Raw genomic sequence first — 14295 nt, 5'->3', positions numbered from 1 at the left:
TTTAAATGTGAGGTTTTATTGGATTAAAAAATAATACTGTGGTTCCCCCCCCTCCATTTTAGGGGTATGCATTGTTATGGGATTGCAATTCATTTCTTCAGAGATAGAATTGTGCGAATATGTATAGTCATATACAGATAAATATGTAAATTACATGCATTACATATATGTAATTTACGTATTTGTATGTACAGTATATGACTGTAATCACAGAATCGTATTGAACTCGAAGGAAGGTGCTGAAAGAATTGGATTTAGATTCTATAATACAGAAATCCTCACAATAATAGGCAACTGGCTGATCAGCAAATCACAAGTTAAATCCAAATTAACCAACCATTTTTCCTTGGTAATTTGGACAAATATGTTGGAAATGCAAAGGGAAGGAAGTAGGGAGTCATAAGGAAGCTTGTTTTTACATCAATGATAATGTGCCCCCCAATAATATATACTGCTCAAAAAAATAAAGGGAACACTTAAACAACACAATATAACTCCAAGTAAATCAAACGTCTGTGAAATCAAACTGTCCACTTAGGAAGCAACACAGATTGACAATCAATTGCACATGCTGTTGTGTACATTCAACTTTGTACAGAATAAAGTATTCAATGAGAATATTTCATTCAGATCTAGGATGTCTTATTTGAGTGTTTCCTTTATTTTTTTGAGCAGTATATTATATTACATATATGTATGTACTATGTACATAACTTACATATTTGTATGTATATGTAACTTACATATATATAATATATATGTAATATATATAACTTACATATTTGTATGCAGATGACTGTAATCACAGAATCGTATCGAAGTCGAAGGAAGGTGCTGAAAGACGATTGAATTTAGATTCTATAATACAGAAATCCTCACAATAGCAACTGGCTGATCAGCAAATCACAAGTAAAATCCAAATTAACCCACCCCTTTCCTTGTTAATTTGGACAAATGTGTTGGAAATGCAAAGCAAAGGAAGTGGGAAGTCATAGGAAGCTTGTTTTTACATCAATGATAATGTATCCCCCCAATAAAATACTGCTCAAAAAAATAAAGGGAACACTTAAACAACACAATATAATTCCAAGTAAATCAAACTTCTGTGAAATTAAACTGTCCACTTAGGAAGCAACAGTGATTGACAATCAATTTCACATGCTGTCAGCATATTCAACTTTGTACAGAACAAAGTGTTCAATGAGAATATTTCATTCATTCAGATCTAGGATGTGTTCTTGGAGTGTTCCCTTTATTTTTTTGAGTAGTGTATATATGATTGCATCTTAAAACACTGAGTAACATTGTGTTGAAAGATTATTATTATATGTCAGATGTTATATTATTATAGGCTTCAGAAATTAGGAGTGCTTATAGTGTTGCAAGTGCAAAAGGGGTGCTTGCAGTAAAAGTGATGTTTCCAAAAGCAAAACAAATCCAGTGGATAATAATCTCCCTGAAACTAGGATTAAATATTACTGATGCTTGAACTCAATTTCTCTACACCTTTTTAATTGATCTAAAGTCTCAGCTGGCAATTTCATTAATAATAATAATCAATCAAAAAATATCAGGTTGTGGGGGGTTTTGGCCTTTTACTTTTGGATGTGTCAAAGCTGAAGCTGGCAATTTTGCTTGCATGTGATGAAAACTTTTTTAAGTAGATTCCACCAGTGGTTCCTCTTACTTGAGACACTTTGGATTGTTAGGGGAATATGCAATAGAATTTATTTTTGATGACAGGGAATTGGAAAAGCCGCCCGAGTCGTTGGAGAGGGGCAGCATATAAATCCAAATAGATAGACAGACAGACAGAAGAGATAGATAGATAGATAGATAGATAGATAGATAGAGACAGACAGACGAGATAGATATAGATTAAATAGATTAGATAGATAGGTAATAGAATAGACAGAAGAGATATGGATAAAGATGGATAAATAGATAGATTAGATTAGATAGATAGATAGATTAAATAGGTTAGATACATAGATCAAATCTGTGTTTGGGGGTTTCTCTGGCAAGTGGGCCAAACAAAGCCCACCTGTCCTGGACCCTCTTTAATAGTTTGGGTCCCTAACAATGTGGATAAAAAAGGCAGTTTGAATGCTTCGGTTTGAATGCCATCCAGCGTCTTGGATACTCTCCCCGAGGGTCGTGGAGGCATGTTCGTGGGCGGTAAGCCGGACCCCCCTCCTCGCGTGACCCCCCCGGGCGACGACGCCTCGGTTGCCACGGCAACATCTCCGGCAGTTGGAGACGCGGGACTGCTGTTTTTTCACGTCCCAACAGGCTAAGCAGGCGGCTCGGATGGCGGCAGCGATTTATTCTCCGCCCCCCGGGATGGCCCTGCCTCCTTTCCAATTTCGTCTCCGGCGCGAAGAGCCGGATTGGCGCCGCCTGAGCACCGTGGATGTGGACCGCGTGGCGGCCGAAATGAACGTAGCTGTGCTGCAGGAGCATCTGGAGCATGTCACCTACTGCAACGTCGGCCAGGAGCGCTGCCCTCGCTGCAGCTGCCCCGCCGACCCGCTCCTGCTCAAGCTCCTGCGCCTGGCCCAGCTCTGCCTCGAGTACCTGCTCCACTCCCAAAATTACCTCAGCGCCCAACTCCGCGACAGCCAGGAATTGCTCCGCGCCGCCGATGCTCAACGAGACGTGCTGGCTAATGACGTGGCCCACGGGGCCGAGCAGATCCGGCTGCTCAAAGTGGAGTGCAAGCGCCGCAAGAAGATGATCGCCACCCAGCAGAGGATGTTCCAGGCCGAGGCCACCTCTCAGCAGGTCTGCTGCTGGCGGGTGGAGCTATTGATGGCTTTGGGGAGGTGGGATGTTCATACAGGTTTTCCTCGACTTAGAACAGCTCATGTTGACGGTTTACAATTACAATAGAGCTGAAAAAAAGAAAGTGGCTTATGACTTTATTTATTTATTTATTTATTTATATTATTTTATTTATAATTTTACAATGGAGTTAAAAAAAAGTGGCAGGACTTCATTTATTTATTATTTTTATAATTTTATTCATAATTTTACGATGGAGCAGAAAAGAAAGTGGCTTAGGACTGCATTTATTCATTTATTATTATTTTTATTTATTTATTTATTGTCTTACAATGTAGCTGAAAAAGCGACTTATTGTTACTATTATTCTCTTTATTATTTTATTTATTTATTTATTAAAATTTATACGCTGCCCTTCTGACAGACTCAGGGAGGCTTATAATAAATAAAATAATTACAAAATTTAAAACACCCCAGTATATATTATAAAAACAGATAGGAAAGTTAAAACCCAATAAAATAGCACAGTCATCACTCATACATACTAGTGGCCAGAGGGGAGAACTATCGTTCAACAGCCCCAAGCCTGCTGACAAGTGTGTTTTTAATGCTTTCCAGAAGACAAGGAGAGTGGGGGCAGTACCAGTCTTTGGGGGGGGGGGGGGAGAGTTGGTTCCAGAGCATGGGAGCCACAACAGAGAAGGCTGTCCCCCGCGGTCCCGCCAGCCGGCATTGTCTGACCAACGGGTCCTGCAGAAGGCCAACTTTGCGATCTAATCGGTTGCTGGGACATTTGTGGCAGCAGGCGGTGCCGTAAATAATCTGGTCCTAAGGTATGTAGGGCTTTATAGGTAATAACCAGTGCCTTGATTTGCGTTCAGAGACCAATTGGAAGCCAGTGCAGCTTGTGGAGTGTTGGACTGATATGGGTTTATCCAGGCACGCCCACCACGACTCGCGCAGCTGCATGCTAGACAAGTTGAAGTCTCTAAAAGTTCTTCAAGGGTAGCCTTAAGTAGAGTGCATTGCAGTAATCGAGCCTCACATCAACTGGGTACTGCCATCAGCTGTCACCATTAGTGATTTAGAAGAATTCAGTTTCTTTTTATTCATTGTACTTCAAAAAGCATATTAAAAGCATATGCTTATAATGTTTGTAATACTGATACATTTTAATCAGAAGTCTTTTTGAGTCCTTTTGTTTCGGGATTGAGTTTCCTGCACCATCCTTCTACTATTAAATTACTCAAATGGCACTTGTTTTCAGAACAAAACTGTCATTCAAAATAATGACAAACATCAAATCATCTAGAGATCAAAATAAACATCCAGAGATAAATATCCTTAGTGGCACAGATGTTGTTTAACCAAACTTTTATTTTACAGTGTCAGTTTTGTGACAAAGCCTTTTTGAACGCTACCTACCTGCACAACCATTTGCAGCGTCGCCATTCAGAACAACCAGTCATTGGTGGTGAGTGTTTAATAAATAGATTTCAAATCTTACATCCAATCCATAATTTTTCTTGTTTGAAAAAAGCAAACAAGGACAGTAGGTGCTATTTGCAGAATGAGGAGGAGACTGTTTGGAGAGCCGTTTCATTATTAGAAAATCCAGCACATTTGTTACTACTTACTGTTGTGAGCTGCCCCGAGTGTTCAGAGAGGGGCGGGCATACAAGTCTAATAAATTATTATTATTATTTATTATTATTATTATTATTATTATTATTATTATTATTATTATTATTGCCAATATATGAGAACCCACTAAAGCCTTTGTTAAGCTAAAGTGAATTGTACAAATGCAGTTTGTATAGTTTGTATATATAAAACCAGAGGTGGGTTCCTGCCGGTTTGGGCTAGCTTTATAGAATCAGTAGCGGGAATTTCCCCCTGCTCACCGAATCGGCAGTGATGATTGGCTGGAAGTGCCCCCGAACTGGCTCTCTTAGTAGCACCATAGGCGCCACCATCTTGTTTTTTTGCTTCTGCGCATGCACAGAACTTGGTTTGCGCCTGTGTGGCACGCAACATATGTGTACCCATGTGAGGAAGTGAACCAGCAGAGAACTAAGTCAGAACCCACCTCTGTATAAAACATTATCTAACTTTAGTGTTTTTTAAATTTAGTTTTTATTTTTAAATGAGTTTTAGTTTTTTTATTATGATCAGAGGAAAGGATCTACAGCTAATCCCCGGCGTACAACTGTAATTGAGTCTGGCATTTAATCATTATGGTTGTAAAACAGGTCATCACATGACTGACCCAAGTTCATTAAATAAACACTAGGCTCATTAAACAAATCTGTTGTCCGCTGTAGGCTTTTGTTCTCCACTGCACTGCTCAGAGAGTCCAATGTGGGTTATTCTTCAGCCTCATTGGCAGGGACTGAGTTAAAAATTAGCATAAATGTTATGTCCCGCCCACCACTGCTCCCTTAGGTCAGTCTTAAAAACTCAGTCATAGTGTAGGGACTATGAGTTTTCTTCTCACAAAGAGTGTGATTTTTAATTCATCTAAGTACTTGTTTTTTCCTAACTTAACTCTTTCTTTCACAGGAGGAAGAAGAAAAGGTTTCCTGCTGAGAGCCTCTTCCCTCCGGGGTATTGCTCTCCAACTCTTCACCCCTGAGAGACCACTGCTCTCCGGAGCACTGCCTCGAAGACAGGGAAGAAACTTAAGGGGTCCCTGACGTTCGCGATCAACACCCCCCCCCCTGCCACTGCCACTTTTCTACCGAAAAAGGGGTTTCCCCGCTGGGATTTCCTGAGGGGACGAATCAGCTGTTTGGCGGCTCCGTTATCGGCCGCCGATCTCCATCAGCGCAGCAAGACCAGCGGGGGTCATTTTAGAGAGCGGCAACTGCAATCGAGGCTGGAAGCTTCTCCTCGCCGCCTGAGGTTCCGACCGCCATTTTGTGGGGGAGAAACACTGAGCTGCCGGCATACGAAGGCACTGAGATGCCTCAGCCATTTTAGGGCTTAGTACCGCCCCCTATTTGAACGCCATTTTGAGGCAGCAGGTGGGGGCCATAGGCCAATGAGTCAGCAAAGCTAATTACTCAACGGCCGCCATTTTTAAACAAGGGGCGTTACCATGGCAAATAAGGAATTTAGGTCTTGACCAATCACCGGAAGGAGGGTCAGTGACTAGTTCCTCTGAGGACTGATTCAGCATTCATTTTACCATCTTGTGCAGACCAGTCCTTCGTATTATTGGGATTTCCCAGCTGCCCCCTCTACAAATAAAGGGAAGGATAAGAGCCATAGCACTAAATCAAAGGGAAAATCTTCTCAATCCTCATTGGCCTTAAAGGAGGCTGAGAAGAGAATCAAAGCCCTGGAGGCTCAGCTGGAAATGAACAGACCAAGGCAAAGGCCTAGTCCTTCTACCAGCACTATCCCACCTCATCAACAGAGCCCTTTGGCTTCTGCTGCTGCCTTCGAGGGACCTCACCTCACTGGAGCTGGGGATTTGTCCCATGATCGCCCATTGAGTGCCCCATTGCCATCTGAAGGGATTCAAAGGGCAGAATGGTCCAGACCACCCCAATCATGGTCTCAACCGGCACAACCTCCAGCAGCCACCTTTACCCCAACTGCAGCAGGTCTCAGGGGCCCCATGGACAATTGGCAGACTATGTCTCCTTCATTACAAGACATGATAGCGTCTGCATATTCCCAGGGCATTGCAGTGGGTGCCCAGCAAAGCCCATCTCCTTTACCACCTTGAGCCAATAGACAAGACCTTTGGGTAGCCCCTGCTTCTGCCCCATCTTTACATGATTCCTTTCAGGAGGACCAGGGCCCAAGGGAGATGGCCACAGATCCAGAGGAGGAACTCTCGGAGGATGAGGCCAACCTACCTGACCAGCCCCCTTTGACTGCGCTATTCAAACATTCCCTATTCAGGGTCCTTTTAAACAAGGCCAAGACCACGCTGCTACCAGATAATTCATCAAAACCAGCGGGTCAAGAGGTGGGCATCATGCCAGCGGCCAGACTCATTAATGAGCCCCAGAGGAAGTCTGAGCACATTCCTGCAGTACCTATCTTTGCAGAGAATATAAAGAGACCCTGGCAGAATCCATCAGCAGCCCTGGGGCCCTCAGCCTTGGACAAAAGATTTTACTCCTTTGATCCAGAGGTAGAGGATTTACTTCAGTATCCTTCAGTAGATACTCCAGTCACATCATTGATGTCTAATGTAGAGGTACTGTCAGATATGGCAGACGGTCTGAGACCAGAGGACAGAAGGGCGGAAAACCTGATTAAAAGGGTCCACCAATTATCTGCTTGGTCCTTGAGGGCAGCATTGGCTGCGTCCTTCTTTAATAGGGCCTCCATCCTGTGGCTCTAGGATATACTCCCCAGACTTGGCCCAGAGGACACCCGTCTTCGCCAAGACATCAACAAGCTCATCGCCACTGCCGAGTTTTCTGCAGATGCCACCTTGGCGGCAGCAAGATTTTCATCTCAAGCAATGGCAACTAACCTCTCAGCTCGACGCCTGCTTTGGCTTCGTTCATGGCAGGCAGACGTGAAATCAAAATGGCGTCTAGCTACAGCTCCTTATCAAGGTTCTAAGCTCTTTGGTGAGTCATTAGACTCTGTCCTGATTGAGGAAAGAGATAAGAAGAAAGTGTTACCAATGTCGGCAAGAAGGCAAGACAGACGAGGGGTGCCATACTTCCGTAGACAGCCCTTTCGATCGGAACCCTCCTCAACTTCGTCCCCAGTTGCACGCCCAACCATCTTACCGAGCTGACCGAGGCGGCTATGGGGACAGGAACCGCCAGTTTCAACAACCTCGCAGATCCAACAGAGGAGGTTATCGCAAGCAAAATGACTCCTCCCTCGATCCGCCCATCGGTGGTCGCCTGCAATTCTTCACTGAATTTTGGGAATTCATATCCACCGACACATGGGCCTTAGAGACTGTGGAACAAGGCCTGCGAAGAAACTTTTGGCAAATTCCTCCAAACAGATTCATACGATGCCCGACTTTACTTCATCCGCAAAAGCGATCTCTTATTTTCCAGGAGGTCCAGTATCTCTTGGACATCGGGGCAATAGAACCAGTTCTGACAGACCAGAGAGGTCAAGGGTTCTACTCCATAGTATTCGTAGTCCCCAAGTCCTCCGGCGGATGCCGCCTAATTTTGAACCTCAGACAACTGAACATTTACATCCGGTATCAGAGGTTCAAGATGCATTCGTTAAATACCATTCTGGCATCTATTGTCATCAGGATTGGATGACCTCCATCGACCTGAAGGAAGCGTATCTACACGTTCCGGTCCATCCACATCACCATCAATTTCTACGTTTCTGCCTTCAGGACCAACATTTCTAATACAAGGCCATGCCCTTCGGCCTTTCCTCGGCTCCCAGGGCCTTCACCAAACTTCTAGACGCCTTAACAGCCAGCCTCAGAACGCGCTCCATACGTCTTCTAGCTGATCTAGACGACATAATCATTCTTTCCAGAGACCCTCAACAGGCCAAACAGGACCTGACCCTAACAATGGACTCCTTGGAGAGAGCAGGTTTTACAATCAACTACGACAAAAGCCACCTGCAACCAACCAAGTGCCTGCTCCATCTAGGCACTACAATAGATTCTTCAAGAGGCATGGTCTTCCTATCATCAGAGAGACATCAGAAGTTAATAACTCTGATACACTCAATAACACAGCGCAGCAAGATTCCCTGGGCGCACCTATCACAATTACTAGGTGTGTTCATTTCATGCATAAACATAGTACCGTGGCCTCGGATACATGCTCGCCCTCTACAGTGACTTCTACTCCCATTCCAAAGAGCTCGACTAAGCAACTCCAAACACCAAGTGAACCTGACCACAGCAGTTCGCCTCTCCTTCCCTTGGTGGACATCTGCCGTAACCAGGGGCTCTCCCTTCCTCTTCCACCAGGAGGTGACCATCACTACGGACGCAAACCTGTCCGGCTGGGGAGCTCACTCCAGATTCCAGGTTGCCCAGGGTAGATGGTCAACAAAGGACTTGGCAGATCCCAACATCAAACTTCTGGAGCTACGGGCGGTTTTCACAGTGTTCCACACGTTCTTAGGTACTGTAGCTGATCAGCACATCCTGATATTGACGGACAACATGGCAACAAGAGCCCACGTGAATCACCAGGGAGGTACACGATCAGACCACCTGATGCAGGAAGCACACGCTCTAATGTCATGGGCAGAGATACACCTGGCCTCGATTCGTGCAGAACACATTTCAGGAGTGGACAATACGCAAGCGGACTGGCTAAGCTGCACAACGATAGACCTGGGGGAATGATCTCTGAACCCAGAGGTGTTCCAGCAGATAGTTCACCGTTACGGCATTCCAGTAGTCGACTTGTTCGCCTCACAGCACAATCACCAGGTACAAAGGTTCTTCTCCCGGTTTCCAACCCCGGGAGCCGAGCAAGTCAACGCACTCCTATCACCATGGCCGAAGGTCACAGCACATAGTTTTATCGGATTTTTGTACCCACGGCTCCCATCCATCGCAGCTTTGTTGCCATAAGGTGGATGTCTGAAGAGCCGTGAAGATATACGTACGACGTACGAACACCTTCAGGAGATCGGAGGCTCTCTTTGTTTCATTCCTTCCCGCATCTATGGGAAGGAAGGTATCGGCCAAGACTATTAGCAGGTGGATCCGATCCTGCATCATTGAAGCATACAAGACGAAATCAACTCCCTTACCGGATAGGATTACGGCTCATTCCACTACGAGCGCAGCCACTTCAGTGGCTTGGACCACACAGGCACCAGTTGAGGACATTTGTAGGGCTGCAACTTGGGCTGCACCCACGACTTTATCAGACATTACCGCTTGGACTCGTTTGCTTCGGCAGAAGCAGCCTTCGGCAGAAGAGTATTACAGAGAGTTTGTGTTCCAGAGCCCCTGGGCCAGCCTATCCCTCCCTAAAGTGTGGCTTGGGTATATCCCACATTGGACTCTCTGAGCAGTGCAGTGGAGAAGAACCATTGAACTTACCTGAACGGTCTTCTCGCTGCACTGCGAAGAGAGTCCAAACCCGCCCGGCTTTTTAGCCCAGGTGCATAGTTCAGTTGAGGTTTATAGTTTAAAGTTTACTGAATAAAATTTGTCTTCCTTTCACTATTCCTTAGTTTTTTTATTGACTGACCTAAGGGGGCAGTGGTGGGCGGGACATAACATTTATGCTAATTTTTAACTCAGTCCCTGCCAATGAGGCTGAAGAATAACCCACATTGGACTCTCTTCACAGTGCAGCGAGAAGACCGTTCAGGTAAGTTCAACGGTTCTTTTCAGCATAATTGGACATAATTTCCTTTCCTGCAATGTAGCAATAACTTTTTTGGGTGACATAACTGGATATAATTTTCTGGAACATAATTAGACACAGGTTTGGACATAATGTTTGCATAAAGCAAAAGCAGATCAAAGACATTCTCTCTGTATTCTACTTTTACAGCACATTGTTTTCTTCCAATTACTGCAGCTTCTGAGTGGTTAAATTGCAGTGGATATGGATTGAAGAGCTATCTCTAAAATAGATTATCATATCAGATATTTAGGAGCTTAATTGCCTTTTCAGAAACAGTTGCTTTTCTTGCAAGGCCTTACATTTAATAACACAATAATATGGATAAATTTGGGTTAGCAGTTTTAAGTTGCAAAAAAAACAACTTTTGCTGCTATCTAATGGTCTTATGGATTTATGCAGCCTATATATGCAATTGAACATTTCTAGAAGAGTGAAAGTTGGGAAGAGCATCGCACTACAATATTCAATACACTTATTTGCTTTTATCTGTAGCCCTCTAGATATTCCTGAGCAACAACTATTGGCAGCCCCAGACAGCATTTTCAATATGAAAAAAGGTGTGAGCTCTAGTATAGGGGTTAGTACAGGATCATATAGAAGGGCCCACTCTGATCTAGGACATGGCTGGAGTGTGTTACATTTAGAAGAAAAAGTGATAATGAAATGAAACCTCTGATAATGCGGAATTATCTTCCAGGCTAGTATTTGCAAAGTGCATTGAACTGATGTTTATAAAAGCACTATGTAGCTTTTATAGAAAGTTTACTGTTAAAGTAGCTTGGAGGAGTCCCTGTTACATCCTTTAGATGGTAATGTACTGATGAAGAACTTGGTATTATAATCCACAGGAAGAAACAATGCTTCAAATGTCTGTGTAAGTAGAAACAAATTTCTCTGAAGTATATTAATGGGCACTATCACCATTATACGTTCTTTAAAGCAGATCAGACTTATAAACTGCAGGAGGAGATCAACCAACTAAAGGAGCAGTTACAAGTTACCAGATCTCAATTAGAAGCTGAGCGACGAGCCCATATGGTCAAAGTGTCTAAGGTAGGGCACATTCTGTAAGGCTCAGTTTTAAGATGCCATCCAATAATCCATTACTAATTAAGATTATAAGTCTAAACTAGTATCAACATTCAAAGAAGAAAATGACTTGCCTTGTTTGGTACTTTTGCACTTTATGTTTAAATGTAGATTGAAAAAGATGATTTAGACATGATGGTTGCATATAAAATCTGCACCCTTTTTTAATGTTCTTTGGGAAATTTCACAGAATTGTCTATCCTGCCAATAGATTTTATCAAAAACTTGTTCTAATAAAGAGTCAGGTGAAAAGGATTATTATTATTATTATTATTATTATTATTATTATTATTATTATTATTATTTATTGGATTTCTATGCCGTCCCTCTCCGCAGATTCGGAGAGGGGCGGCATACAATATACATTTGTACAATATACATTTTCATACATTACCATTTCCATTATCTCTTCCTACAAACCTATTTCACTGATCAGTAATCCTCTGGTCTAGTTAGATTGGAATATTTTGCAATCCACACATCACATTAATTAATGTTAAGGTTTCATTGGTTTGGAATAAGCATCATGATCAAAATACAGGAATTTGTAGAAAAGGACTTTCTGAAATTCTTAAAATAGCTTTTTCATTCAATTTCAGGAATATGAAGATCACCAATCCAAAGAGGAGGTGAAAGAGATGTTTATGAAGGAAGTTAAAGAATTAAATGCAAAAAATTCAGAATTACAAAATGTAAGTAGCTGAGAAATTGGATGGTATATTCTGTTGCAGTTTATTATGATTTATATTTTAAATATTTTAAATATTGGAAAAGGCGTAGAACTTTATAAAAACCTGAGCTTACTGGTTGTCACAAATTCCTTCCTTTCCCACTGTACCCCCATTTCTGCTATGTTCAAGCCGAGGAGTATTTCATCTGCAGCTGCTAAAATTGTCCATCAGAGTCTCTTCAATTGGGAGGGCTACAGAGGTGAAATCCAGCAGGTTCCGACAGGTTCTTCAGAACTGGTAGCGGAAATTTTGGGTAGTTCGTAGAAGCGGTAGTGGAAATACCACATTTGTCTAGCCCCAGAGTGGGGTGGGAATAGAGATTTTGCAATATTTTCCCCCCAGAAGTGGGGTGGGAATTGGAATTGTGCAGTATCCTTTCCCTGGAATGTGGTGAGAATGGAGATTTTGCATTATCCTTCCCCTACCACGCCCACCAAGTCACATCATGCCCAGCAAGCCACGCCCACAATCGGCAGTAAAAAAAATGGATTTCACCCCTGGAGGGCTATCGCTTCCCTTCCCGTTTTGCTCCATATATTCATTACTTTTCTAAAAAGGTTCTGAAAGTGAGTTGAGCATGTATTCCTTTGAACTTAACAACAAATAATTGTATGTTATATTTGGGGTGGTTTATTATTTAAGTAATTAGAGTTCAAGAAAATCACTGGATTTTGGGGGGTTGGTGGGCATTGCAAAAAATACTTTACCTTTTAGAAGCATTTTCTAGTAGAATATGCCAGCTTATTTATTTTTCCAAAGAGAACTTTAAATTTTCTTTCATTGCTGCTGTTGTTTCCCTATTAGCATTTGCTAGAGATACAAAGGTCCAACCAACATCTGAAATTCAATTTAGGCACTTTAAAGGATAGCCTTGAATTAACAGATGCGAAACATCGGATGGCTCTGGATCATCAGAAAGTAATGCATGATCTTGAAAAGCAGAATATAATACATCATCTTGAAAAGCAGGTAATTTAATACAAATGTCAGGCACTAACTTCAGACTCCAGGCCCCAGGTATCTGGATTAATAGAATAGAATAATATAGAATTTTATTGGCCATGTGTGAGTGGACACACAAGGAATTTGTCTTGGTGCATATGCTCTCAGCGTACATAAAATAAAATATACATTTGTCAAAAATCATGTGATACAACACTTAATGATTGTCATAGGGGTCAAATAAGCAAGAAAGAAGCAATATTAATAAAAATCTTAGGATATAAGCTACAAGTTACAGTCATACAGTCAACATGGGAGGAAATGGGTGATAGGAATGATGAGAAAAACTAGTAGAATAGAAGTGCAGATTTAGTAGAAAGTCTGACAGTGTTGAGGGAATTATTTGTTTAGTACAGTGATGGCGTTCGGAAAAAAACTGTTCTTATGTCTAGTTGTCTTGGTGTGCAGTGCTCTGTAGCGACGTTTTGAGGGTAGGAGTTGAAACAGTTTGTGTCCAGGATGTGAGGGGTCAGTAAATATTTTCCCCGCCCCCTTTTTGACTCGTGCAGTATACAGGTCCTCAATGGAAGGCAGGTTGGCAGCAATTGCTTTTTCTGCAGTTCTGATTGTCCTCTGAAGTCTGTGTCGGTCCTGTTGAGTTGCAGCACCAAACCAGACAGTTAGAGAGGTGCAGATGACAGACTCAATGATTCCTCTGTAGAACTGTATCAGCAGCTCCTTGGGCAGTTTGAGCTTCCTGAGCCGGCGCAGAAAGAACATTCTTTGTTATGCTTTTTTGATGATGTTTTTTATGTTAGGTGACCATTTTAGGTCTCGAGATATAATAGAACCTAGAAATTTGAAGGTCTCTACCAATTACGGGGTGGGCAGAAAAGTATAGTGTCTGAGCAGCAGTCCCCTTGGGACTGGGCGGCATGGAAGTATAAATAAATAAATACATAAATACATAAATAAATACAGTATATACTCGAGTATAAGCAGAGTTTTTCAGACCCAAAAATGGGCTGAAAAACCCGACCTCGGCTTATACTCGAGTCACCACAAGAGGGCGCCAAATCACCACAAGAGGGCGCCCCGCCAGCAAGCTAAACGGGGAGGACGGGGACGGCATGAACTCTCTCCGCGATTTAGAAGCCTCCAGCCGGAGAGAGAAGCAGATTTGTTACAGAGATCGACTTGGTACGGCAGCAGGGGAATGAGGAGAAAGAGGAGGAGGACAGCTCTTTCCTTTCCTCCTCCTCTGCGGCTGTGGGCTATTCTGGCTCTCCTCCGCCTCATTTCCCTGTTGCAGTCCCAAGTGGATCTCTTTAGCCGATCTGTTTCCCTGCACAACACATGAGGCAATAAAGGGAGACGGAGGAGAGAGCCAGCAAGCTAAAGGGGGG

At 42.9% G+C, this 14295-nt stretch overlaps 2 protein-coding genes across 2 annotated transcripts in view; both read left to right on the top strand.

Annotated features, from left to right (window-relative positions):
- LOC139166944 (cilium assembly protein DZIP1-like) overlaps window positions 1-14295 on the top strand; it is a 104781-nt gene that overhangs the window by 28885 nt on the left and 61601 nt on the right. The window lies entirely within an intron of this gene.
- LOC139167063 (cilium assembly protein DZIP1-like) overlaps window positions 1-14295 on the top strand; it is a 70372-nt gene that overhangs the window by 592 nt on the left and 55485 nt on the right. Inside the window, exons 2-6 of the mRNA XM_070751492.1 lie at window positions 2293-2784; window positions 4171-4258; window positions 11071-11180; window positions 11816-11908; window positions 12752-12916. Coding sequence (XP_070607593.1) covers window positions 2293-2784; window positions 4171-4258; window positions 11071-11180; window positions 11816-11908; window positions 12752-12916 — 948 coding nt within the window. The remainder of the gene's footprint in view (window positions 1-2292; window positions 2785-4170; window positions 4259-11070; window positions 11181-11815; window positions 11909-12751; window positions 12917-14295) is intronic.

This window comes from Erythrolamprus reginae, chromosome 4 (genome assembly GCF_031021105.1).
Source record: "Erythrolamprus reginae isolate rEryReg1 chromosome 4, rEryReg1.hap1, whole genome shotgun sequence".
Taxonomy (NCBI): domain Eukaryota; kingdom Metazoa; phylum Chordata; class Lepidosauria; order Squamata; family Dipsadidae; genus Erythrolamprus; species Erythrolamprus reginae.
The sequence above is the reverse complement of the archived record's forward strand: the minus strand, read 5'-3'. Positions and strand labels throughout refer to the sequence as shown.